Genomic DNA, 27,749 nt, shown 5'->3' on the forward strand with positions numbered 1-27,749 from the left:
CAAGTCCTTCCATTTCCTTACAAATGGAACAATGTCATTCTTTCTGATAGAGGCATAAAATTCCATTGTGTAAATGTACCACATTTTCCTGATCCATTCATCTATGGAGGGGCATCTGGGTTGGTTCCAGCTTCTCGCTATGACAAATTGTGCTGCGATGAACATTGTTGTGCTGGTGGCATTACTGTGATTTTGTTTGTGGTCTTTTGGATTTTCTCAGTGATTTATTGTTGCTTTATTTTTCTCTATAGTTAGGAAAAGATAAGATAAAATTCAAGCATAAAGAGGAAAGAAGAGAGAGATTTTTATTTTTAAGAACTATGTCAAACATTGTTTATACTTATTGGGATTTTGTTACTAGGGTGGGTATTTCCAAATGATTAGTGCTTTAACATCTTTGGCCTAGAAAAGGTGTCAGTTTCTTATGGTTCAAACAAATATGTATGTATCTTCTTGTTTTCTTTTCCCACTTAAAACCCTTGATCTCTTTGGCCAAAAGGCATTTTTGTTTAATTGTTGCTTCCAGTTGTTAGGAGTCATGGAACTCAGAAATACATAGAGTCTGGTGTCTAAAACATTATCTGATTACATTTGGCCAGAGTCCAGTTGAACATGAGAACTAGTTTTCCATAACTTCTTACTGTTTGGGCTTTGTAGATCCAAAGCTTTACTGTACTAGATACTGTTTCCACCTCACCTTTTTTCTGTTTTAAAAAGTAGAAAATCAGGCTGGGAATATGGCCTAGTGGCAAGAGTGCTTGCCTCCTATACATGAAGCCCTGGGTTCAATTCCCCAGCACCACATATGTAGAAAACGGCCAGAAGTGGCACTGTGGCTCAAGTGGTAGAGTGCTAGCCTTGAGCAAAGAGAAGCCAGGGACAGTGCTCAACCCCTGAGTTCAAGGCCCAGGACTGGCAAAAAAAAAAAAGTAGAAAATCATCTATAACTACAGGAAAATGATGCGCCATCATACTGCTTAGAAAACCAGTTTTCTTTGAGCAAATATTTTATGAGTTTTCTTTGGCATTTGTCTTTCATCTTTGAGGGCAGATTGTATGCGCTTCGTGTGGAGAATCAGTGTCACATTGAGAATTATCATGAAGACATTGTCTGTTAACAGCCTATCCCTTTTAGAATTGAATAAACACCATGGTATTTTCTAAGACATTAAGTGCAGGTGTTGACAATATACACATGTGCACATATTTGTGTCTGGTTATGGGAAGATCATAAAGAGCAAAACTGGAAAGCGGAGGCCCTGCAAGATATTCTGTTTTCTCTTCCCTAAATTCCCGTGGCATTTTCTTCCAGTTCTTTATCTGTACTGAAAGGAGCAGGAAACCCTGTATCCCTCTTCAAAGTCTGCCTGTCCCATCTCCTGCTGCTAAGAAACAGTCCCAAGAAGGGCACTGCACAGATGCTCCTGTGTAAGAGCAGAGCACAGTCAAATCAGAGTCCTACCATAGGGCCTTGAGTTCCTAGGAACATATCCAGCCCATAGCTTCTCTTCCTGCATGTTATTATACATTTTAAATGCACTGTAAACCAAAGTGGTTAGTTTAGTTACCATTGCCACATTTGCAAAGATGTTGGAGAGTAAGATCAAAGTTATCTTTTCAAGATTCTACTCAAATTATAGACATACAAGATGTAATGAAAATTGGCAGGATTATAGCAGATTTGTAAAAGCAATGGGAACTGTTAATTAACTCCACTTTTGTGTACAGCCACCTCTTTAAATGAAAACCCATCCTTTTCAGGATGAACTTTAAGATTGTCTTTTCCTCTGGTTAATTAAGATAGCCATTGGAATCTTAGGAGAATTGTTAGCAATGAAAAGATTTATTTTTATACTTATTTATTTTAGAAAAATAAGTGTGTACTAGAAATGCTGACATTTCTACATTGCCATAATACTTGAACTTAGCATATTTTTCCTCAAGGGGAAGTCTTCCAAGTGCAAGTAATATGTGCATTCATTAGAATATACCTCTTGTGCTTTGAGGAAGGGGAGGTATAACAATTCATAAATAACTAACATTTAAAAATAATTCCCTGAATACATACCAAGGATTAATTATATGCAAAAGGGGAAATAAGCAGAAATAACCTAATACTCACCCAGGATCACCTTAAAAGTCATCAGATGGTAACACTGAGGGTCTGAACCTTCAGATTTCCCTGATTTAAGACTTGCAGGAGAGTATGACTGTGTAAAAATGCACTGAAAACCATGGCCATGTCAGGACCTCAGCCTAGATCATGATGTATAAAAACTGCAGTACCACCATACAGCAGGGTTGTAGAATGGCTGTTCTCACCTAGATATGGAATGTGCTATTAACTTTATAAAAAAGTTCCTTATTCCTATATTCTACTCCAGGGGATTATGATTTAATTGGTTTGATGCTGGGGCTGGCCATTTTATTTTATGAACACAGCCAGTTTTAATATTGTGTCAGGGTTGTATGGAGTCTAGAGTATTCCAGAGAATACACAAAGCCACAGAAACATCTTTGTCATTCTTTCTCCCCTGGGCTTTGTGCCCTTGCTTTATAACCATCTAGAATTTTAAAAGTGCAGAAAATAATATAGTATCTCAATGAACACATTGTGGTTGTAGCTAGCACACACGGCCATCATAATCAGCTGTGAGGGTCTTCTACGTCACAGTGGATCCTCCTTTATCATCATTCTGGGAATTATAATAGCATAGTTTATAATCCAAGCCCTACCAAAATTCTAGAAAAAAATACTATCATTAAAAAAATGGCTAAATGTCTAAACTCTTCAATTATCTTCTAGAATTTAGAATAACTTCTAAATATGGGACTTTTTAATGCCCATTCTAGAATTCCTCTATAGTTGATCTATTTCCTATACTACATTGTTTTGAGGAGAACATGGTAGACTCACCATTGACAATTGTACCATCCAGCTTATCTGAAATACAAAGCACCTACAAATATTGACAGCAATATGGAAAGGTTGGAATAGGTTAGAATTAAGTTAGATTAAGTTAGTTTAGATAGGTTACATTGACAGACGAATGATGACTCCTTTACATTAAAATTTTGTACAAAATAGTCAGGTATTATCCTACCTATCCTTTCAACACATAAGGGAGACGGTATATTTCTGGTATTACAAATAAAAGTGAGTGTGGTTTTCTCCCATAAAGAAGCAGCACTGAGGGCTGGGGATATGGCCTAGTGGCAAGAGTGCCTGCCTCGGATACACGAGGCCCTAGGTTCGATTCCCCAGCACCACATATACAGAAAACGGCCAGAAGCGGTGCTGTGGCTCAAGCGGCAGAGTGCTAGCCTTGAGCGGGAAGAAGCCAGGGACAGTGCTCAGGCCCTGAGTCCAAGGCCCAGGACTGGCAAAAAAAAAAAAAAAAAAAAAAAAAAAAAGAAGAAGCAGCACTGAGTTACAAAGGCAAGGCGCATCTCAGTCCTCATATTTAAAAGTAAAAAAAAAAAAAAAATAGAAATGCCCAAACATCAGCCTCTTTCTCCCACGAGGTTACTATAGCTCCCCTAACTCCTGTCGAAGACAGGGCAATATTAGGTTGCAAAATGAAAACTAATATTCAGTGAAACACACACAAAAACTGCATGCATTCTTTTTGGTGTAATTACCTTAGCCATAACATGCTCTATTCCCTCCATTATTTGGGAGGCAGAAACATCTTAGGACCTTGGGAACAGTAACCTGTAATTATTGGAAGAGAGGGTGTAACTTTCTTCACCCTATTAAGAGAAAACATGTCCCTGAGAACAAAATAAAGCACATTTGATAAAGTTGCTGTTTAATCATCCACCAAGGAGACCCATCGAAGGAAGTTAAAATGGCCCACAAAGTTCAAGGGATTTGTGAAATCAACAAATGCCTGAAGTTAAGGTGTTTTACTTATATAGTCACATCTATACCTTAGTATGTAATGCCTGTTCTAGCCTGGTTGTATTGCTTGGAGTTTGATATGCAGTTAAAAAAAATTAGAATAGGGACAGATAATGAATCTTACAGTTCTACAACGAATCTATAACAAAAATCTACAAAAACATCAAGTAGTTTTCATTAGGAATGGTGCTAGAAGACCAGCAAACAGTAAGCAGGTAACAAGCGGTTAGCAAGGGAATAAACAAAACATGAAAACATGACTTCTTATCTCTTAGGTAAAATTCTGAGCATTTTTTTCACCTATTTTTTTTATCCATAGTTCTATAAGGTATTAGTAAAGAAAAATTCCGTCCCTAAAATTTCCATGTCATTTAACAGGATAATTCTTTGTTTTTAAATATATTTTTACGATCTTTAAGTAGCTACACGACGGAGTTGTCTTTCACTGAAGCAGTTTATGAATATAGTGCATCTTGATCCATTTTGCCTCTTTCAATATTCTCACCCACCCCTCTCCATCCCACCCCTTCCCTCACTTATCTTAATCTTAAGTTATGTATTGAAGGGTTGGGGGTTGGGTTGTTTTTATTTGCCATTTAACAAAGAAGTTTATGTGTACAATGCATCTTGCTTTGTGTCATCACTTTATATCTTCACACCCCTTTGACCCACCCCTTCCTTTATATTTTTCAATGTGGGGCATATCTAATGCATTCTTGCCTGCATTATCCCCCCTTCCCTCCTCATTCTTCTAATGTCTTTCCCCTTGAGCCCATTCTCCCCTCTTGAAAACATCTATTTCTTAATAAAGGTGTATCTCTTTTTCTGGCGTATTAGGAGGGATCTGTAAAGAAATTTCGATTTGGAGTTAGCCCTCTCACTCACTTCCGGCCTACAGAATGTTGCAATGACAAACCCCACCTTCTACATGAAAGAGGAGGGTAAATGTTTAGCATCTCAGATTCTGCGCTTGAGAATCTTCACAGCTGATTTCTTTTGGAATCTAATGGTGTCCCAGGCTGAGAAACAAGCCTAGGCTTGGCTCAGTTTATTATCCTACCTGTTCATCAGAATGTAGCTGAAGTGCCCATTTTACCTGTGGCACACAACATTTCTTCATTCTAAGGAGAATTCTTTTTTTTTTTTTTTTTTTTTTTTTTGGCCAGTCCTGGGGCTTGGACTCAGGGCCTGAGCACTGTCCCTGGCTTCTTTTTGCTCAAGGCTAGCACTCTGCCACTTGAGCCACAGCGCCACTTCTGGCCATTTTCTGTATATGTGGTGCTGGGGAATTGAACCCAGGGCCTCATGTATATGAGGCAGGCACTCTTGCCACTAGGCCATATCCCCAGCCCCTCTAAGGAGAATTCTAACCTCCTTTCGTTGTTGGACCGTCTTCTTGGAAAGAGATGATATTTCGTACATAAAAGAAGTGAGGGAGAAAGCGGCTATGGGATGGCCGTGCTCTGCTTCTTCACACACGTTGGTGACCACCTGCCTTTGTTTTGCCAGCACTGTTCAACCTCATCCCCGTGGGACTGCGCGTGGTTGCCATCCAGGGAGTGAAGACGGGCTTGTACATAGCCATGAACGGGGAAGGCTACCTCTACCCATCAGTAAGTACCCGCCGGGGCTGCTGGAAAACCCCCAAGCCCCAGCCACAATAGCGGTGACAACCACAAAAACCACAACCTTCTGTCTGTTGCTTCAGCTGCTTCATATGTGGTCTGGCTTAAAAGAAAACAATTGTAGGAGATGTGTATTCATTACTCATCCAAGTTTGGCAATATGAGTATATTGACAGAAAGAGGAATATAGCTCTTGGGCTATGTGTTTGTCATAGTTAACAAGATATATTATTGTCACATGTTCACTATGTGGGTGTCATATTTAGTTCAGAGAAAATGATCAGTTTTGAAAGAGCCGATGTTAATTTTCTTCTTAACTTTCTGTTTATGAATGCCTTACAGAATGCCTTATACTTTAGAAAAATTACTATCATCTATTTCTCCATTTCGCTAACTTATTTTTAATTTACATAATACTGGCAAATATTTGTTCGTCATAATGCATTGCTCTGATTGACACAGGTATTGTAGGAAGGTTTAGTCAAGCTGATTTGCATTTCTATCATTATCTTTATGTAGGGTGGTGTTAAAATCTATTCTAATTGATTTTTAAATATATTATTATTATTATTGAGATATTATGACATGTTATTATTGAAATATATTATATATGTATATTAACTATGATTGCCATTAGTTATGACCACCATGCTAGAAAGGTAGATTGCTAAAACTTGTTTCTCCAGTCTGACTGAAATTTTCTGCCCTGAAAAGAAGTGGGGATCGAACCCCAGACCTCAAGCTTTCTACACAGGCACTTTGCCATTTGAGCTGGGTACACTTCTATTTCTTTCTTTGTTTATTCATTCTTAAATCTTATTTAGCTTACTTTGCCCTGAATGACCTCAAACTCACAGTCCTTCTATGTCTGCCTCCCAAATAACTGGGATTACAGGCATGTACTACTTAGCCTGGTTATTGTCTATATGTTAATCCTCGCCATCTCTCTCTCTGTCTCTCTCTCTATCCCTCAACTTATGGTAGCCACCTATTTAGTCTCCTGCTCCATAGGAACCACATATAATAAATATATGATCTCACATATGTGGAATCTAAAAGGTTATTGTTTAAAAAAGAAATATTAATATGTGGACAAATATTGTAGAAGAGAGAAAAGGAGGGTATTTGTGGCTCCCCTCTAAATTCTGGTGCTGCTATATAGGATGAATATACAGCACACTGTGAGTTGGAGCAAGCTAGAATTTCCTCAGCCTCAATTAGGAGAAAAAAACAGTATAAATAAAGACCATTTTCTACAGATGACTCACTTCAGATACAAATCAAATTTATTGATTTGATATTTTTCTGTTATTTTTTTAAACTTGCTTTTTTTTTCCCTTAAGCCATTTTTGGAAGGCCTGATGTTGACGAGATACTCTATCCACCTCTGCTCCTACTTGTTATTTCAGATAATACTGACTTTTACAGTTGGTAATATTACCACGCTTTTGTGCTCTGCTGTGTATGCTGTTGGTGGTTGGTTGTTTTATATTTTAGGGTACTGAGAGAGATACTTGGTATCTGTTTGTCTTGAGACATGTAAATGTGTGCTTTTCTTCCTTAGGATAGGCTATGCATGTTGAGGGTGTGTTGTAGTCTAGAAAATAATGCATTATGTTCCGCACAGTCAAGGCAGTACAGTAAGAATAGGAGCCAGGAAGACACTGCCTTGCCTAATCCCGTTCCCAGAACTTACATGTGGCTTCCACTCCTAGGAATTAGATCTCATGAGAAAACTGCGAGGAGCCCATTGACTCCAAATCTGTACTAGCCAGTTTCAGCCTTCCCATTGCCATCCACCCATGGTCTTGGTACTTGACAACCATCCTCCTCTGTGGTGGCTGTCTGCTCTTCCCGTCTTTGACTCCATGCTCTGAATTCAGGCTCTGGTGGTGGTAGATATGCTATTTGCCCAGGCCCCATCTGAAGAGCTCTCTTCTGCTTGGGTGGGGCCTCCTGTTCTTAAATATCTCCCAGGTAAAAGAACCTAGATCAAAACCAAAGGGGATTGCAAATCTTTAACATTCCTAGTTAAACTGCTGTTTGTTTAAATGTCATAAAATCTGACCTTCTAATATTTTAACAAAAATGTTTTCCCATAGTTATCATAAATTATTAAGAGCCTACAAAGCACACTGTAGCAATTAGTTCCTTACTTAGTTGTAGTTATATACATAATAGTGTATCAATATTTATCTACTCTGCCTAGCACTGTTCTAAGCATGAATTATCTCATTTAATCTTCCCAACAGCCTTTATTTAAAGCAAATACAATTTAAATGAGGACACTGATATACAGATAGCTGAGTCTGCTCCAAATCACCCAAGTAGTAGATATTAAACGACAGGATTTGAGCAGCCCTGGTTTGACTCATTAGCCTACCTTGTTAATTGCATTACTGTACTGTGGATATGTGCCAGATGTTTTTCATAATACTTATTCTGGCAAGATGCTGCAAACACACCATGATGTAATTAAACCTTTAGGGTAGAAGTACCTGGGGAATACACTTCATTTCAGGGCAATTATTAGGAAATATGAAGTGAAATGTTCCCTTTGGAGATTTTCAAATTAAAAAATGAAAATCACCAAAGACAGTATTTATTTGGGGTAAGTTTGATCATATACAATGAGTACTTACCATTCTTGGCCTTTATTATGTTTAACACTTAAGCTTTAAAAATTTCAAGTCATGGTAAACATTTTAAACCATTTAAGTAGATTTGAACTAAGTTTCAAAAATTATAACTTTTACTAAGATAATGAAGATTTAATCTTAGAAAGTTAACAATATGCTTTAAACACATGCCCACACTAAAGAAGATTAACTTAGTGTTTTTGTAGTGTTCACTAGTGTCTAGTAGGTGAGAAATTCATTGAAAATCAAATAGGTTTAGAATGTGGGCAATAAAACAGATCATTCAAAGTGAACTCTGTTCAATGAAAATTATACCAGAGAGTTAGCTCCTATTTTTGGAAGTAACTCTCATAATCCCTTGCTATACAAATAAAGATATCAGTGTGGCAGATAATTCCACCTTGGGAAAAGCAGAAAAAGTAGTCTTGACTGAGATGTCAATAATTGCTTTTCCATTGCTGAAGGCATTTGTTGGCTGTAGAATTTTTTTTCTTCCATATGACAATAGCTGTTTCTGCTGTGGACCTAAGATTGCAACACATTACTTGATACATGTCTCAAGAGATTTAGTATCACATGCAAAACATTTGCTTGAAGGTATAATGCAACGTCACAGAACAAAAACTGATAACCTATTACTTGGTGCAAGTGTTAGCTGAAAGTGAGTTGAAGGAAAAACGTGTTTTAACCTACTGTAAGCCAAATACTGGGCAGAGAAAAAATGCTGAAAGCTTCATTTTGTTTGTTTTGTGCCACACTACTTCCGAGTTTGAAGAGAAAACAAAATACCCCACAAGATGCCAAACGTTGTAAAGAAAATTTGAAACACTAAATAAAACCTTGGCATACAAGAAAATATCGATTGTCCGTGGGCAGCAATAAGCAAAAAATAGTTGAAGTCAACTGTGTTTCTGGTGAGAGAAAGAGTGAGAAAGAGAAAGAGAAAGGTGAAGAGGTGGAACTAAGGTAGCTGACGAGTCCACCGGCAAAGCCTGCTGTTTATTTAGGATAGCTAGCTGGCTTTGCAATCCATACCCAGCATCTGCATTTCAATCGCTCCATATTTCTGGGTCTGTTGCCTTATTTGGTAAGTTGCACAGATTTCATGGATGGCAGAAGTTAATTTAGAGGTTTAAAATTCTGGTTTTAGCCTCATGGATTTTTTTTTCTAAAAGGTGAGGGATAGCTTTTACATGAACTCTCCAATGATTCATTTTTCATGGTTTGTTACAGCCTGGCATTCATGCAAGTATTAATATTATTTTTACAAGTGTTGTCACTAACGTTTCTATCACTCACATGCTAGTGAATATTGGTGTTTTCAGGAAGCTAATCTCGTATCCGCATCTCCACAACAGTTATTATGAAGGATGAAAAGATATATCATTTTTCTTGGATTTCTTTTTAATAAAGAAAATGCACTGGTTCCGTGCTTTGCAAGCATCAGGGCTCCTAGGAGCCTCCTGGGAAGCCAAAGAAAATGAAGATTTCTCAGGTCAGACTCTAGATATTCCAGTTCAGTGGACCTTCTGGGAGGCCAAGGAATCTACACTTCAATAAGTGTCATTCTGCCACGCTCCCACGAGTGATTCTCAAGTTGGTATTGCAGCCATGAGTCACCACACAGGATTGAAATGGGCCATGGGGGAGGAGATGGTGAAGACTGGCGATGAAAATGGTGGGGATCAAGCTTCAGATGAGGTGTCCTTGGGGGGAAAAACACCTCTTAATTTGATTGAGGAAGACACTGGATTCACTGCTTAGCCTTGATTCTGTATACAGTATTACTTTGTGGGTGGGAAGCTACCCCAGAATGAAGGACGGGAAGGATGAGAGATACGTGAACAGGGGCATTGATTGTAGGAACAACTCTGTGGCTCCCTGAATATGGAGGTGACACAGTTACTAATCACTCTCGTATGCCTGGCTCAGAATTATTGGCGTATTTTGGAGGCTGCACACCACCGAGCCCAGCATGTCTATCTATCTTGGTTGAGTTTGACAGGGTTTATTCTGTGATTGTTTCATGTCTCGAAGTTTGTGTGCCTTCTTCCTTCTGAGAGAAAGTTTACTGCCTGTGCATTACCTGCCTGGTGCTCTAAGAGCTCCAGGCTTCTAGCATTTTCCTTGAATGCAGCCCCAGGCATTCACTGTTCTACATCTCAGCCACTTGGAACCTGCAAACAAAAAAGTACTTAAAAATTCACACAATTTTTTTAAACTACTCTTATGTCCAGAGGAAGAATCACAGTCATCTTTCTTGAATAACCACCCTGTTCTTCTTCATGTATTCTATAGTAAACACTAGCAAAAGTCTTCTCTCAATGGTAATTTTCTTTGTTTCTTTTTCTGTGTGTTTTCTGTTTTGATGGTGCTGATTTTATTTTGATGTAATGTAGTATTACTTGAAGAACAATGACAACTTATCAGACTGCAAATATTGGCCACCTTCTCATTCTATGCTATCTATAACCAACCTTGATGTACCACACGGTACAACCTAAAGAAATATCGGTGACAAAGACAAACACAGACCAGACATAGTCCCGAAGAATTCACCATGAATGTAGATTCTCTCTTGAGATCATTGCATTTTAACTGTGGGAAAACACACATTATGCCCTGAGCCTCTTAGGGTCTTACTGAATGTTGGTTGTTGGCTCTGAGACAATTCTTTCCGTTTTGAGGTCAGTTTCATAGGAAGGTACACAGTGCACTCTGAGCAGGACATATTAGATCTCATATGAGTGTTATCTAGAGCTAGATATTGGTTTTAAGATCTGATCACTGGTCTATTAAGTACGGAGAGCTGAGTCACACATTATTGGCTATGCCCACACCCAGGCAACGTCATCATAATTGGTTGCTATTTGCTGTTCCAATAGCGGTCAAGACTGAGTGGGAACAAGATATTCTTGTCATCCTTTAGAGTCACTGTATTTTTGTTCTCTGACAAGATGGAGATATTTGATTTGGTCATTAATAATGACTCCTGGCCATTATTTAGCCAAATGGTCCAATGGGAAAATAAGAAACAGTATTCTGCTTTACTTCTAAACTGATACACCTAATACTTTTTTCTACCAACCTAATAAATGGTAAGTACTGGTAGATGTCATGAGTACTTGCTGATAAAACAAAGCAACTGTTTGTGCCCCTTCTGAAACCACAAGCAAAGCCTTGGATGTGAACTTCTCCAATTAACTCATTGGTTGATCACCTGGACTAGCCATAACAATAAATTTAGGTCAACTGCCTATACCCACATTTAGTGACTATCACAAGTGGCAACTTTTTCCTGATGGGTATCCAACTCTGTTTTGGTTTAGGAGTATATTGCTTTATTGGGCTATAACTCAAACCTATCATTGAGGATATCAGCATGTCTCTTGCTTACAGATGATAAAGGGAAAAATGGACAGATGACACAGAACCTTGAGCACTGCATATATAGTGAGACATAATACTACAGATTTTTGAAAATTAGAAACTGAGTAATATGCTCCCATTGCAAAGATGCTAATTCATTTAAGCATTTTCACTATAATCAATATTTATGCTTGTGTTAATTTTGTTGTGTTAAATAGTAAAATGATAGCTAAATATATAATATGGAACTCTGAAAAATGCTATGGCATTGATTATATTATTGGTTATTTAAGTATTGCTGTGTACCATTTTTCCAGGTCTATAATATATTATTATCAATGGAAGGATAGAAACTTTTGGTATTAAAAATTACCAGTGGTCATTACTTGAAAAGTATCTGCTTTGTCACAGAGTAATGGATATTGATTATTTGGTAATGGTTTAGACTTCCTAATGGTTTCTAATATATCTAACTCCTACCCTGATTTTTATCAATTAGTTATATGTTCTGGAATTATTAATAACAAAAACAACTTTTAAACTCTTCAAAAGTTTTCTAGCCAATTTCCACCTGGGGACTAAGTCAAAGGCATTTTCTTAATGAGTATGGAAAAATAAACTCTAATGTGAAATATCATATTAAAGAGAAGAAGTATTAAGAAACAGTTCCACAGGTGCCCTAAATGGATTAGCTATTTTCCTAATGCAGTCTGAGTCACTTGAAAGACTATTTCAGAGAGTTAACAAAGGCAAGTGAATACCTAGGAGAAATGAGCCTTTATTTAATTTAAAATATATTACACAAGGAGGCTTGCAAGTTGAAATGGATAGGCAAAACATTACCCGGGGAAAAGTTCTTTTGTGTTTACCTTTAAAACAATCAAATACCTTGGAAGAATTTGAATGAAGACAAAGTTCATATCATTTTTATGCATCATTTTGTAATAACAACAACTAGGAAAGAAAGGAAGAAAGAAAGAAAGAAAGAAAGGAAGAAAGAAAGAAAGAAAGAAAGAAAAAAAGAAAGAAGGAAAGAAAGAAAGAAAGAAAGAAAGAAAGAAAGAAAGAAAGAAAGAAAGAAAGAAAGAAAGAAAGAAAATTCCCCTCAGCAAAACATAACTGTTTTAAATGTACAGGAGGTCTCAGTCTCAACACATGTTGGTCTTCTGAGCCACGAGAACCAGTCTTGCTTTTACTCTATACTTGATGGTCAGTTTTTCAGGCCAGTAAGAAATGCCTCAGAATTACAAAATCACAAGTTACCCTGAACACAATATAATGCTATTCCAACAAATGTCATGAGTAGTAACATCACTGAAGATTGTGCTCCTAACAGTTATGAGGGAAATAGACCAATGTAGCACGTTTTGATACTTAATGTCAGTGATCATATATTTCAATCATTTTCTTCACAGGAGACCTTCCCAGCCATCTGCTGACAGATCACCCATCTTGCAAATGATTCATGTATACAAATTGACACACCATTAGATGGTAAAATTCTACCACAAAGGGCTGTTAAACTCTGTTCAGTGGCTATTTTCTTTTTGTTATTGATGTTAGAGATATACTGAGAAGCGCAGTCTGTGAAATAATTTTTTACTTTGTAATCATTGTTAGATTGCACTAACAGTTACTGGAGGTAATTCTACAATTGAGACAGTGAAGTTAAGAACAACAAGGTAAAGACGAGGTAACATAGCATTTAAGCTTGACAAGCATATGGAAATAAAGCCCTGGAGACATTTTTATATATGGTTAAGTTATTCTTAATTGTACTTCATAAGGATTTTGTTAAGGGTAGCTTTATAAACAGAAGGAAACACACTTCTGTTTTCACTAGAGAAAAGTGTATTTATTTGTACTATGTGTGTTTTTGTGTATGTTTTTATAATCACAAACTACTAAGACATAATCATTTCTACATAAGGAAAAGGATATGCATTCTGCTGTGTACATGTACATATTTTTCTCTTTGTATTATTTGTGAAGTCCTATGAAAAGAAAATCTATCTTGAGGGCTTTGGTATAAAATCTGTAACTCACAACACACTTTTTTTGTATTTCTCTAAGGCTATGGGAATAGACACCATTTATTTTTTAGAATTGGGATTTTCTTGGTGGATAAGTTTAATGGGAGAAACTGCCTAGACCACAAGATTGCATGTTTAGGAAACAGGACAAAGAAGAACACATATTTAGTGGATGTGGCACACTGCATCAATAGAGTGAAAGACAAAGCCCATACAATCATCTCAGGAGACGCAGAGAAGACATTTGATAAAATTCAAAATCCTTCTGGTTAAAACTGCCAAACAAATTACATATAAGTACATCCTTCAACATAATATAGAAAGCCGTATATTACAAGCCATACAAAAATGAGGAAGCACTGAACGACTTCTCTCTGAAATCTAGAACAAGACAAGAATGCCTATGTTTATAACTCCTATTCAGCATAGGAGTGGATATAGTAACGAGGACAAGAGACAAGAGAAAGAAAGCCCAGTGAAATTAGAAATGAGCAAGTCCATTTCTTGCTGTGAAGATGACCTGATCTTCAGTGTGGGAATCTTCAAAGATTCCACCAAAAAACTATAGTAGGAAAGCAAAGAATCTTAGCATGTGGCAGGTCACAAAATCAGCATTGAAAAATCAAGAGCATTGTTATCCATCAATAGGAAAATTTCTAAAACAACAATCAGAAAAGCAATCACATTTACAAGGGCTATAAGGGAAACAAACAAAAAAATTTACCAGGAAAGTTAAACAAAGAAATGAACCATATTTGTAGGGAAAACCATAAAATATTTATGGAAGAAACTGAAGAACACATAAAAAAAGAAAACTATTCCAAGTTCTTAAGCTACAAGAATCAATAATATTGGATTTCTATACTGCTCAAAGTGATCTACAGTTTCGGTGAAATTTCCATGAAAATGCCAATGACATGATTCACAGCCCTAGGAAAGATTAAACTTTGTTTTGGCCCACAGAAAATGTGAAAGGAAAATGTAATCATGAGTGCAAAAATGACCAAATCAGGAAGCATTACAGTAGCTGACTACAAAATACACTACAACACCATAAAAATCAAAACAGCATGGCATGGACATAGAAATAGACACATAGACCAAAGGAACAGAATGCCCCAGATGTCCACATGTCTACAGCTGAAGGATTTTCAACAAAGATGCTAAGAGTATATAGACCATAAAGAAGACAGTATTTTCAATATATTGTACTGGATATCGGATATCCACATATAGAAAAATACGATAGATTTCCATCTCTCATCAGTTAAAAATAACTTAAAATAAGCCCAGTACTAGTAGTTCATAGCTGTAATCCTAGCTACTCTGAAGGGTGATCTCTGAGGATTGTGGTTCAAAGCCAGCCAGGAGGTACTGTTCACAGTAGCCGAGAAATGGAAACATTTCTTGGTAAGTATTTATCATTGGATGAATGGATAAAGATAATTCAGAACATATTCATGATGGGATACTACTTAGCCAAGAATGAAATCTTGTTATTTTTTTAACAATATGGCTGAAACTAAAGATGATTATATTAAGTAAAATAAACCAGGCACAGAAAAATAAGTATTACATGCTCATACTCATACATGGATCTTAAAATGTTGGCCTCATAGGAGTAGTTATCAGAGGTGAAGAAATGTAGGGATAGAACACTCTGATCAACGAGTAATTAAGAATTAGAATAAGAATGTCTAATATATTACTATATAGTAATTTAAATATATAAAAAATAATATACTATAGGTTTCAGACAGGTGGATGGAAAGAGTTGAAGTATACCCATCAACAAGAAATGTCAAACCTTTGAGGAGGCATATATTTTTGATATGACTGAATATTACATAATACATACGTGTATCAAAATATCACATTAGTGCATACAATTTTTATACTTTTAATATTAGTAAGAGTTAAGTTTTCAAAAGATCAAAATGAATCTTAAAACAAGATATGAAAGAACCGCATCTGTAATTGCTCATAGTCATTAATGTTGTTATTACAGTCATTAATGTGAGGAACTTTGAATGAGAGCTGGCTGGCAGTGTCGACAGCGTTAATTGGAGCACTGGTGCCTTCGGTGTGACCTAGAGAATGTGGAGTGACTTTTTAGAACATGAAGATGACATTTGAAATGCTTTCCGAGAAGTAGATGAAGCACTCACTTAGGCTTTGTTTAATCTTCAGATAGTGTGATTATGGTCTAGAAGGATGGTGGCAATTAATTACATTAGGTCAGCACACATCTCTGCCTATCACATTCCTACCAAGAGCCAGTCAGGCTGTGCCGTCAGCCCGCTGAGTCTAGCGCCAGAGACTGCATTTTCTTTCTCCAGTGCTTCTGTTAGCACCAAGAGCTTTCAGGGAAGAAACACTCCTTTAATAGAGAAGGAACACATGCTATTGCCATTTTCCTCTGAGTATAATGCAGGACCACTCTTTAGACATTTTGACAGAAGCTATGAGAACTATAGAATGGTATTTATACTCATAGATGTGTGTAGGCCTACTTTGAATCACCTCAGAAAAAATTTCCACTTGATTGTTCAAAATAGTGCTCACAATTTGAACATTTGTAAGAGGTCCATCAATGTAGATTAATGTCATGGCTTTGAACACTGCATTCACTTGCATTAGGTGAGCTCATTTGTAAAACGATATAGAAGATTCATTTTAAATACTATATCTTCTAGCAGTGACTGTAAATACTTTCAAAAACAGTAAATACTATGGTGGTGTAGAGATGTCTGAGAGTGAATTCAAAACTGAGCTTTTGTGCTTCTAAAGCATTTTGTAGTCACATGGTAAGTCTGAAATATAATTAATAGAGAAGCTTTTTCCCCTTGCTAAGAGATTAAAGTATATGAAATATACATTTCGTCCTCCCAGTATGAATTGGAAAGGGCCAAAATGTTTGGGATGAATTTAGCATTACTGGAAAAGTAAATTTAAAGTGGTTGTCACTCTTGTTTGTGCTACTCCCAAAGGGGTGAGGACACAGATATTTCCAGGCCAGGAGCGTGGATACTGCAGTGATAGGAACAGTAAAAAGAGAGCCAAGTCTGGCCACCCCATAATTGCTGTGCTCTCAGCGCCCTATGCTGCCTGTTGACTCCACACCACCTGGGCGGGGGCGGGTGACAGAATCAACAACGCCCCTCCATCGTGTCCTTTGTGTACTGCGACCACGGTGGCCCTATGTCCTGAATTAACAACACTTATGTGTCTCTATCAATCTAATCTCCTGAATCTGCCACAAAGTATTAATTTCCTTGGCGTAACCATGAATTTAAGAAATGTTCTGAATGCACTTTGTTTCAATTACTGGTATTTAAACAGTGACCTAAATGAAACTGATCATTTCATCTGAATATTATCAACCTGATATTTTATACAGTAGATTTCCTGGCACTCAAAAATATTTAAGTGATTATGAACCAGATAAGTCATTGATTTGCATGTACCTTTAGAAAAATATATGTTCATTAGCATGAGACTTTTCGAATCTCACTGTGTAACTCTGGCCAGTCTTAAGTCACAATCCTCCTAACCTCAGCCTTCAGACATTATTTTGTTTTTATCACTTGACATTTTTAAACAAAAAGATGCCCAATGGTAAGAACTTGAAATTAGGAATATGGGGAAGAATGGTAGAAGGGGTGACTGATCAAGGAGTATTAGACACAAAAACAGGTTAAATTATAACCCTTTTGTACAACTATCTTTTGTATCTTTTGTACAACTATCTATATTTTGTATCTATCTATCAATCATCTATTTATATATCTACCATCTACCTATGTATCTATGAAGAAGCAGGAAATCAGGAAAATAGCTGAGAAGCAGCCACATCTTTGTGCTGAAGAACAGCACTAACTGATGGTCTGGTAACTTTTGAGATGGGGTCTCATTTTCTGCCTTTGCCGTCCTCTTATTTAGGCTTTCCACTGTAGCTGGAATGACAGGTATTCATGACCGTGTCCAGCTTTCTCTGTTGAGATGGTTCTCATGAACAGTTTTTGCCCAAGCTGGAATGGGAACATGATCTTCCAGATCTCAGCCTCCTATAACTAAGGTGGCAGTGTGAGCCACCATGTCTGGTCTTTATAATACGGATCCAGAAACAGAAGTTAGACTTAAGACTTACTAGTTAACTCTACAGTGATCCTAGAGTTTACCTTACACAGGAAAAAGACAATGGACTCAGATTAACAGACTCAATGCACAGTAACTAAGAGGATTTTGAAAGCCACTCAGTTGTGTTAAACCAGAGCCACCCAATGATTATTTCAGTGATCTAAGCTTCATATGAGCAGGTGTTGCCCTTTAAAATTTCCATATTTTTATGGACTTCTTTAGCCCTTATTAAATATGTCTTTTTTACCTCTCACATACATGATAGAATTATTGTCTAAAGATGTTATTTTCCTCTGTTGTGTCTTCAAGCTAACTGAGCATAAGGGTTGTAGAACTGAGATCCACCATAGATAAAATGCTTCAACTTCTTTAGAGATGAATAATGCAAGACTAAGAATAAAATTTTATCAGAGGACGTACAGAGAAAATTCATGGGCCTAAAATTCATAATGATTATTCCATTGCCAGGAACAACTTTTCCTCCCAGTTAAGTGGCAATGCAAAATTTACCTGCAAGACTTTGCTTCTCCAATCCTTTTTGACGTCACCCTCTGCTAACGCCCATTTTGTTTCTCCACTAACAGAGCTCAAAATTTCCTACACGCTGATGAAGCCTTGAACTGATAATGAACTTGAGACTTCTGGAGAGGATCTCACTTGGGCTGAAGTCATTGCTATCATAAATTGAGACCTCTAAACACAGTTATTTCACCAGAGAGAAACCCACATTTTAAATCAATATGGAGTCAGCTGAGGCCATTCTACCTTTCTAGTACCTCATATTTCATTTGCCAGGTGAGGCTGAGGCATCATTGAAGAAATCAGTGGCCTTGAATTCCAGTTTTAATTTAGGCAAAATTCAGTGGGTTGAGTTTGTGATCAATGTAGACCCAACACATTCTATTCCAGAGGAAGAATTGACTTATATAGGTAGAAAATGTCCCCACTTTTCATAACTGTTATTTTGCTCACCTGCTACTGAGTAATTCACAATTTTTTCTGGCTTTCTAAGTTTTAGAAAGTCTGGTAAGTTTTAAAGAGAGCTAAATAACCTTTCTTATATAATATACCACTTAACAAAGCCTGCAGAAAAGAAAATCTGGAGAATTTTGATCATCTTTTTCCTTTTTTCTTTTGTAAGGCCTTTGATTCAGTTCAGCTCATTGGTAGATCTGGAGATTTCTTTATTGTTTACCTACAATTATAATTGTATTGTATACAATTGTAATTGTGTTTCTGTTAACACGAAATCATTTACACTTCGTCACTGAAATGAACTTTAAAAATAATCCATAGAACAGAGCCTATAACATCATACCTTTAATGTTCTAAAACTAGACAAAAATAGAGCTACAGTACAAATATATATGCAAACTAGAAAAAGTTAAAGTAAGCTTATAAGAAGAATTTAGTGCTTTAAAAAATTTATTTGGCAATTAGCTGATTTGTGTACTTTAATGTCTTCCATTCCTTCTTCTCTTGCTCTCTCTCTTTCTCTTTCCTTTTCTCTTTTTCTCTCTGTCTCTTTCATATTGCCAAGACTGGTCTTAAACTCATGGCCTGTGCTTTTGCTTGACTTTCTTGCCATGGCTAGTGCTTTACCACTTGAGCAATGCCTCCAGTCACCATTTTGTTAGTTAATAGGAGATGGTTATAATCTCTCGGATTTTTCTGGGCTTGCTTTGCACTGAGATCCTCCAGTTACTGAATTACTAGAATTACAGCCTCCTGAATTGCTAGGATTACAGATTTGAGTTTCTGGTTCTGGGCTCCTTATAATTTGTTTTTATATTTATTTACTTTTATTTTCTTTATGTAGTTGTACCAAGAAATTGCTATTTTAAAAGAAGTTTATGAATACAATGCATATTGACCAATGTCACCCATTTTACCTTTCTCATCCACCTCTCCCTTGCCCCTCCTCTCAATGTAGGGTATACATTTAATTCTTCACTGTATCCTTACAAATGTTAGGGTGCAGAGAAGCTAAACTTTGACTTTCAACCATTCCACTATCCTTGCTGCTATAGACTTTAGGAATGTCACTTGTGATATAATCTATGTGAAGATTTCTGCTTCTGTGGAAATCTCACTATTGTTTTCTCTCAAACTGATACATTTAAATAAAACATAAAATGGGCAAAGCTCATTTTGTTGGGCTTCACTGTCTTCCATTTTGCAGATGTTATGTTGAATGAAGAGTTGCAACAACCTTGTATTCAACAGGTTTGTCAGCATCATACTTTTGTGTGTGTGTGTGTGCATGGACTGAGGCTTGAATTCAGGGGCCTGGGTACTGCCTCTGTGCTTTTGTGCTCAAGGCTAGCTCTCTACTACTTGAACCACAGTTCCACTTGAGCTTTATGCTGATTAATTGGAGATAAGAGCCTCATAGCCTTTCCTGCAGGGGCAGGCTTCTAACTATGATCCTCAGATCTCAGTGTCCTGAGTAGCTAGGATTATAAACAGGAGCCAGGCAGCACCTGGCTCTCAGCATCATTTTTGAAATGGTGCATTTCTCTTATGTCTGTCATATTTTAGTCATTCTTGTATTGAAGCATTTTAAAACGCTGGTGTGAACGGCAATCATTTATCTTGTATGATAGCATTAAATTGCTTAGGAGCACCATGAACTGTATCCATGGAAGATAACAAACTTAACTGGTAAATACTTTGTGGTGTGATTCCTCCTCTTCCATCAAGCTGCTGTTTCCATGTCCCTTACCTCTCAGTTCGCCTCCTTATTCCTAAAACATAGATTATTCTCCATGCTTTTGCCCAGACCCAGCTTGAGACTGAGATCCTACTACCTCAGCTTCTGACATAGCCAGGATTAGAGATGTGCATGACCCCACCTGGCCTACATATTCTCATTTTAAGCAAGTAGCTTGGTGTGGTGACATAATTCTAGTTCCTAGCTGGGGCATAAAAGTGAGAGACCCCGTCTCAAGAAATAAACTGGGGCTGGTGATGGATTTGACATCTGCATTTCCAGCAAAGTAAGAGGCCCATGTAGGAGAACCACAGTTTAGCACCTGCTCTGGGAGAAATGTTTGGGATCCTATGAATATCCCCCCAAAATTAACAAAAAAGCAAAACAGACGGAGGACATGGCTTAAACAATGGAGCGCTTTCCTGAAAGTACAATGGCCTGTGTTCAAACATCAGTACTGCCAAAACATTTGCTCTAGCCATTCCAGTCTTTAGCATGCAACACCCCTATGGGTCAGGGGCCCAGGCATCTGAGTTTACGCTTCCTTGGAGGATTGAACTTTCTACCACGCTAACCTATGAACTTTTTCTTGACCCATTGCCCACTCCCATGACATCTCACAAAGAAGATTAAAATTTTGTTCTGTAAACACCAATAAAACTTAGTTACTTTCTTAATGGTTCTAATGATATGCTTTATTTGTGTTCAGTCATTTGGTTAAAAGTCTTCAATATTTTATTAATTTACCCCTTTATATAGTCACCTCTCGTTCTCTTCATTTTTTCCCCCTCATCTCACAACATGCGTTCACTGTGGTCTGTCTGTGTTTTACCTCCACAACAATCTCGAAATCCTGTTAATTTTTACCATTAGGTATTTTCAAGTTGGTCATTCACCTTCACATTTGTCCTTGTAAATCACCATCTCAGAAATCGGTGAAATTTTTCCCTATCGGGGGCAATCATTAAAGGACTCACTCCTCGGTTTTTCGTATCAGAGCAGAACTGTGCTTTGTAGTTTGGCATGTTCTGTGCAAATGATTTATGAAGCAGATCCTTTACAGTCTAGGACCGGAAATGTTCCCACCATGCAAATATGGTGATAGCTCTTCTGCCAGCTACTGAAAATCTGACAAATTCACCCGAGCACTAAACTTGCCAAAAGCATTCTGTGTTCGTTACAACGGATATAGTTATGCTTCTTAGCCTAGTTATTTAAGAATATCCCTCCGTTCTAAATGATCCTATGTATTGTTAACTAAGGATTTTTTTTTAAAACGCTTTACATTTTCATTTTCTGATTATTTTCTGCAAAGCTGCCACAAAATGACAAATGAGGAAGTATGAGTAGATGTACAGCATGGAGGCGAGTCTTATAGGACAAGTTTTTCCTTCTGGGCTGAGAGCTTGCATTTCAAGTAGGTCATGGGGATTTACTGTTATTCAACTAAGTACCAGGAAGAATCAGCACAAATGAGAGGTTTTCTGGGTCTAAATCCCTCCCTGAGAGTTTCTGTAATGTCAGGGGAACAAGACGAAGTTGTGCTCCAAAACCTGCAGTAGTCTTCTCTATTTCTCATGAAATATGAGTCCGTGCTTCTTGTGAGAGTGTTTGCGAGAGTATGTTTAAAGAGACACATGTACTTTTGCCAAAATATCTCCCCAGCAAATAGCTGTACCCAACCTAAGGTAATTACATTCCTCCTAAAACAAAATTCTGTGGGATATATTCTGAAAATGTGTGCAATGACTATATTTTATCTCTTAATATTTAGGAATTATAAAACGAGAAAACTGTAATTGGGATACTGGTGGTAAACCCAGAGAACCATATAACAAAGGTTTTTAGATTCTGCAATGGGGCGATGGATGAAAAATATGAAGGACCAAGCCATACTTGGAAATTAATAGAATAGCACTAAGTAGCTGGTCAAATAGAAAGCCGGAGCCTATAAATGTGGTCACTGTGGACTTCACAGTGTGACCTCTGGCCAACAAGGCTGCGGAGGGGAAAGGTTTCAGGGAAGGAGGTATGTTTATGTGTGGCAATGTTTTCAAGGATAAGTATCTTCTAATGAAGTTGAGAGGTGTCTGTTCTTCCTCATTTTAGAGCCTCTGAAATAGCCAAGAAGGCAGAGATTTGTCTATGTGTCCTAATTGGAGGAATGTTTTATTCAATAATTACTTTATTACTTTATTTATTATGTGTCGATTCTGGGGCTCGGACTTTGTGTCTGAGCACTGCCTTTGAGCTTTTGGGCTCAAGGCTAGCACCTTACCACTAGAGCTACAGTTCTACCCCAGGCTTTTTGGTAGTTAAGTGGAGATAAGAGTCTCACAGAATTTCCTGCACAAGTTAGCTCTGAACCACGATCCTTTGTCTTGATCTGAGTAGCTAGGATTATGAGAGAAAAAGAGAGAAAGAGAGAGACAGAGAGCAGCACTCAGCAAAGGGAGCAAAGGGGAACATTTTATTTTAGGGGTGTCAGGTCCTGTCCTGATTTTTGTAGAGCTAGAAAACGTACTATGGATATACAAAAGACATTTTATAATGGAAAGAATTTGTATCTTTGAAAACAGCTCTGTCTCTTAGTAATCGTTTTAATTAGTTTTTCCCTATCTTGTCTATCTGGTCTTTATAATGTGGAACTGCGTGATAATTTCTTAAGCCTCATATAGTATTAGGGTTCTTTCTCACAGCAATTCTAATAGGAAGGAAGGAAGTAACTATCATTTATTTTGTTTGTAAGTCTCATGTGTTTGTAAGTCCCATGGAGTTTGACAGAACTCTATTTATGTGTCATTTACTCTATTTTAGTGTAAGAAGCCACTCATACATTTCCTATCAGTAGAAGTTTTTAATCCATCCATTGGCCATAGATTGGGCCATCAAATTTCGGTGCCCCACCCCCTGGAAACTGATTTACTTACTATTTTATATTTTATCCTCTTCTATTACGACCAGTTACTCAATTGATTTGCTCCTTATGCTATTTCTCATAAGGATTTCTTTACATTATCATCTCCTTCCTATAATAAGAGTTAAACAAGTGAAGTATTTAATTTCCCCTCTGGGTACAGCATCATATTGGAAATAACTTGGGATTTTGAATTCCGTATGAGTCATATAGCATGTATAGTTGTTAGCAAATTGTGTTAGAAAATAAACCCCCACATATATTTGAATATGCAAGATATTAACTTTTCTAGTTCAGTCAGTGGCACGTGGGTATTAGTTGATATAACACTATTCCCATATACCATGTTTCCAGAGAATTCTACATGGATACAATCACCCAAAAGTACAAAATAATTTTTCTGCCAGTTCTTGGGCTTGGACTCAGGTCCTGAGCACTGCCCATGAGCTTCTTTTTGCTCAAGGCCAGTACTCTACCACTTGAGCCACAGCTCCAATTCCAGCCTTTTCTGTTTATGTGGTGCCGAGGAATCGAACCCAGAGATCTGTGCATGCCAGGCAAGCACTCTACCACTAAGCCACATTCCCAGCCCCCCCAAATTTTTTTAAAGGAATTTAGGCAGTCTTTTAACTTATCATCTCTTTATATGCTACATATGTTTTTTTTTTTTTAATCAGAGGGTAACTACTTGCAATGGCAGAAGCACGGATTTTATTCCACAAATCCATCAACTGTGACTGAGAATACTTACCATAAATACTGAGAGGACAGGTGAATGCATGTCCGTTGAGGGACAATGGGAGCCCAAATGCATGCCTGCCCATTTGGCTCAGCTCTTAGAACATCTCAACAACTAAGCATCTTGCATGGTAACTACACTTTATTGCATAGTAGAAATAGCAAGATGAAATTATAATACGTATTGGCTCCTAAAGCCATGTCTCATATTTTCTCTAGTATACAATGAGGTACAGAAAAGTTAATTAATGTGAGTGTGTATGTTTGTCTGTCTTTCTGTCCATCCTGGGGCTTGAACTCAAGGCCTGAGTGCTGTCCTTGAGCTTTTTTCACTCAAGGCTAAATTACCACTTAAGCCACAGCTCTACCTCTGGCTTTTTGGTGGTTACTTGGAGATAAGAGGCTAATGAGCTTTCCTCCTTGGGCTGAACTGTGATTTTCAGATCTCAGTGTCCTGAATAGCTACAATTATAGGAATGAGCCACTAGTGCATGGCTGGTTCAAGTAGTTTCAATCCTAAAGGAAAAATTAGAGCTGTTGAACATAGCAAAATGAATACATTAATGTCCAAAAATACCACATCAGTCTCCAAAAATGTGATGGCCCCAAGAAGTGTTCAAAATAAATTCTGACAAAATTTAATTTGTGATTGCTTTGCACACCACTACTTACACATCCAAATCTCTTACACATTGCAGCACATTCCAGGTGCTCACGCTCATGTCTATTTGCTGTTGAAAGCTTCGGTTATATGTCTGTCTCCATACATATGAATGGTGTTCGTTTGCCCAGGCTAATTCCGCGTCACATACAGAGTTCCGCTATATTAGTGGTATCTTCTTCCATTCTAGAAAGCATGGCAGATGGTGGATAAATTGTGCAATCACCTTAACTGTGATTGTATTTGATATCATTGCTGCCTCTCCTTTGGAGATTGGCTTGTATGACGGAGTGAAATTAAACAATGCTTTACTCAAAAGAGTGAAAGTGTTATTCACCATCCTTCACTGTGATGCTTACAGCTCTTCAAACCACAGATCCAGATGTTCTTGCTTGTTTCTTCCTCCTTCTCCTCTCTCTTCTCAGCTCTCCCCTTTCACTCTCATTTCCTCTTACCAGTTATATTTAAACAGAATTCCATCAACAACCAAATTTTGTTCCTTTGAGTAGCTTCTGCATTTCTGCCCAGGTATCCAGTGGCACCTGCCCTTTGGCTTTTTGGACAGGTTTTGTATTTATTCACCTTTTGTATTTATTCCCTTCTGGCTCTGAATTTGACATACTGAAACCATCAGTCTCCTGCCCTGTGGGGCCCTGTCAGGAGCCTCTGTATCGTTCCATTTGCCATTTGTGAAACTAATATTGGACAGGCAATAAAACTGCCAAGTAAAGCTTAACCTTATAAAAAGAATCATTAATGTGCTGGTGAGCAAGACGAGAGGAAAATCCTGGACATGTTATTGAGAGGAAGAAACATAAAAGAGAGAGTAGAGAAAGTAAAACAATATAAAGGTGAGAATGGATAGAATAACAACTGATGATTGCTTCCTCAAGGCAGGAAAAAAAGAGGGGAGAGATTTGACAGCCAGCAGAGCTTAATTGCTTTTCTTCTCTTCCCTTGCATCTGATGTTCCTTAGAAAAGGTTAGGTGCCAGCCTGGAACTCTACTGAGTGAGCAACATACTCTATAACAGAGAAACCAGTCAGACTATAACAATAGCAAAGAAAACTCAAAATATTCAAAAATTTGTATTTACATAATCATATGCCTAGTTTTATTCTCCATATAAATCAGGTAGTTTGCATAAAGTACTCTAATATGTATTCTTTTCCAATGAATTCCAGCTATCTACTGTAGAAAGGCAAGAGAGAGAAAGAGATCTGAACAAAGCAGAAACTCTTGCATTTGTAATCCCAAGACACCGATGACCAAACACCCCACTGGGTCCACCAGAAAGCTTGACATAGAACTCAGCCAGAAGATAACAGCAAAATACTTTGTGATAGAGTGCTGGCACCCTCGCCCCTATAACTATTAATGAGGTTAGCCATCAATTTTCTGGTAAATTCTACAATCAGTCTTGAACTGCTTCCTTAAGTCTTGAACTGCTTCCTTACCTCCTAGTACTTTTTCTTAGTCTTTGTCTTGGGGTTCTTTTTAAATTTTTTTTATTAGATTCTTTTTTTAAAAAATTTATTTATTTTTATTGTCAAACTGATGTACAGAGAGGTTACAGTTTCATATGTTAGGCATTGGATACATTTCTTGTACTGTTTGTTACCTCCTCCCTCATTCCCCCCTCCTCCTCCCCTTTTTCCCCTCCCGCTATGAGTTGTTCAGTTGGTTTACACCAAACAGTTTTGCAAGTATTGACTTCCTTGAGAGGGTTCTGAATTTCAGTTTGAGAATGAGATGGGATTTTCAATTACACATGAATACTATCACACATTATGTGTAGTTGCTGGCAAATTGTTAGAAAATAAGCCCACACATATCTTTCACCTGGAAACGAGTGTGAGAAAGTGTATGAGAGATTATCTTTTCTAGTTTAGTCAGTGGCACATGGAATATTTCTGGATAAAGCATTGTTCCCATGTACCATGTTTACAGAGAATTCTACATGGATGCAATCACCCAAAAGTACAAAATAATTTTTAAAAAGCAATTTATTTTAGCCTTTTAATTGTCACGTCTTTATTTTGTATGCTACACATGTGCTTTTATAAATCAGAGGGTAACTACTTACAATGAGAGAAGCACTGATTGTATCCCACAAATCCATGGCATAGCTATCTCCATTATTTAAAATTGTCTGATTATATAGGACTCATTCCAGGAAACAGGATTAAGCCATTATATTTACTAAGGAGAAGTATTCCAATTAAATTCCAGGTTTGAAATGATAAACACAATGTAGACAGCTCATTACAAAGGAGCCTAATAGATGACTGTCCCCGATAATATTTTGTACTAATCTTTTTTCAGAAAAAACCCTACGTAAAACCTGTGAACTATGTTTAGAATATTTATTAAAGCATGGTGAAATTTGTATTCATCTTTTCTGGACACAGGTTTGAGTAGGTAAGGTAAAAAAAGAAATACATTCTTACACCATTTTATGGAGAAATTATCTTTGGAGTGTATGGAATGTCCTCTGAGCCTATTTCATTGTTATTCATATATAAAACATTAGTTTGCTTGATCCACTTAAATACAGGTGACAGTTCTCTTGATTTAAATCCAAACTTCTAGTCATAAATCAATGTGATTCTATCAATTTACAAATGAACATCTTGTCATCATACAATTTGCCAAGAGAGCTAATCAAATTACCAGAAATTAACATTATATTTAGTGAATAAGTCATTGGACACCATTAGAAGACATTTGTGAATACTTTGAGTAGTAAAGGCAATAAAATAATTGACACAGTGTCTATTTTAAGTATTGAGAAATAAGGAAGAATAATTGTCTTCAAATTACAAAATAACTTATATGAACTTATAAAGAAAGGAGATAATGGCACATATAAAATAACTACATTATTTTAGTGAATCGGATAAAACAAACTAGAGAAAATTTACATTAATTCATATTTTAAAGCAAAATTGGAATTATTTAAAATATGAACAATATTTCTTCTAGATGAGAAAATTTGAAATAGCAGCAT

The 27,749-nt window shown here is 37.2% G+C and overlaps 1 protein-coding gene across 3 annotated transcripts in view; it reads left to right on the forward strand.

Moving 5' to 3' along the window:
• The window catches only part of Fgf14 (fibroblast growth factor 14), a 506,034-nt gene that overhangs the window by 385,256 nt on the left and 93,029 nt on the right, over positions 1-27,749 (forward strand). For all 3 annotated transcript variants that reach the window (XM_048341122.1, XM_048341124.1, XM_048341123.1), the window contains exon 3: positions 5,414-5,517. In XM_048341122.1, the coding sequence (XP_048197079.1) occupies positions 5,414-5,517 (104 nt within the window). The remainder of the gene's footprint in view (positions 1-5,413; positions 5,518-27,749) is intronic.

Source organism: Perognathus longimembris, chromosome 3 (assembly GCF_023159225.1).
Source record: "Perognathus longimembris pacificus isolate PPM17 chromosome 3, ASM2315922v1, whole genome shotgun sequence".
Lineage (NCBI taxonomy): Eukaryota > Metazoa > Chordata > Mammalia > Rodentia > Heteromyidae > Perognathus > Perognathus longimembris.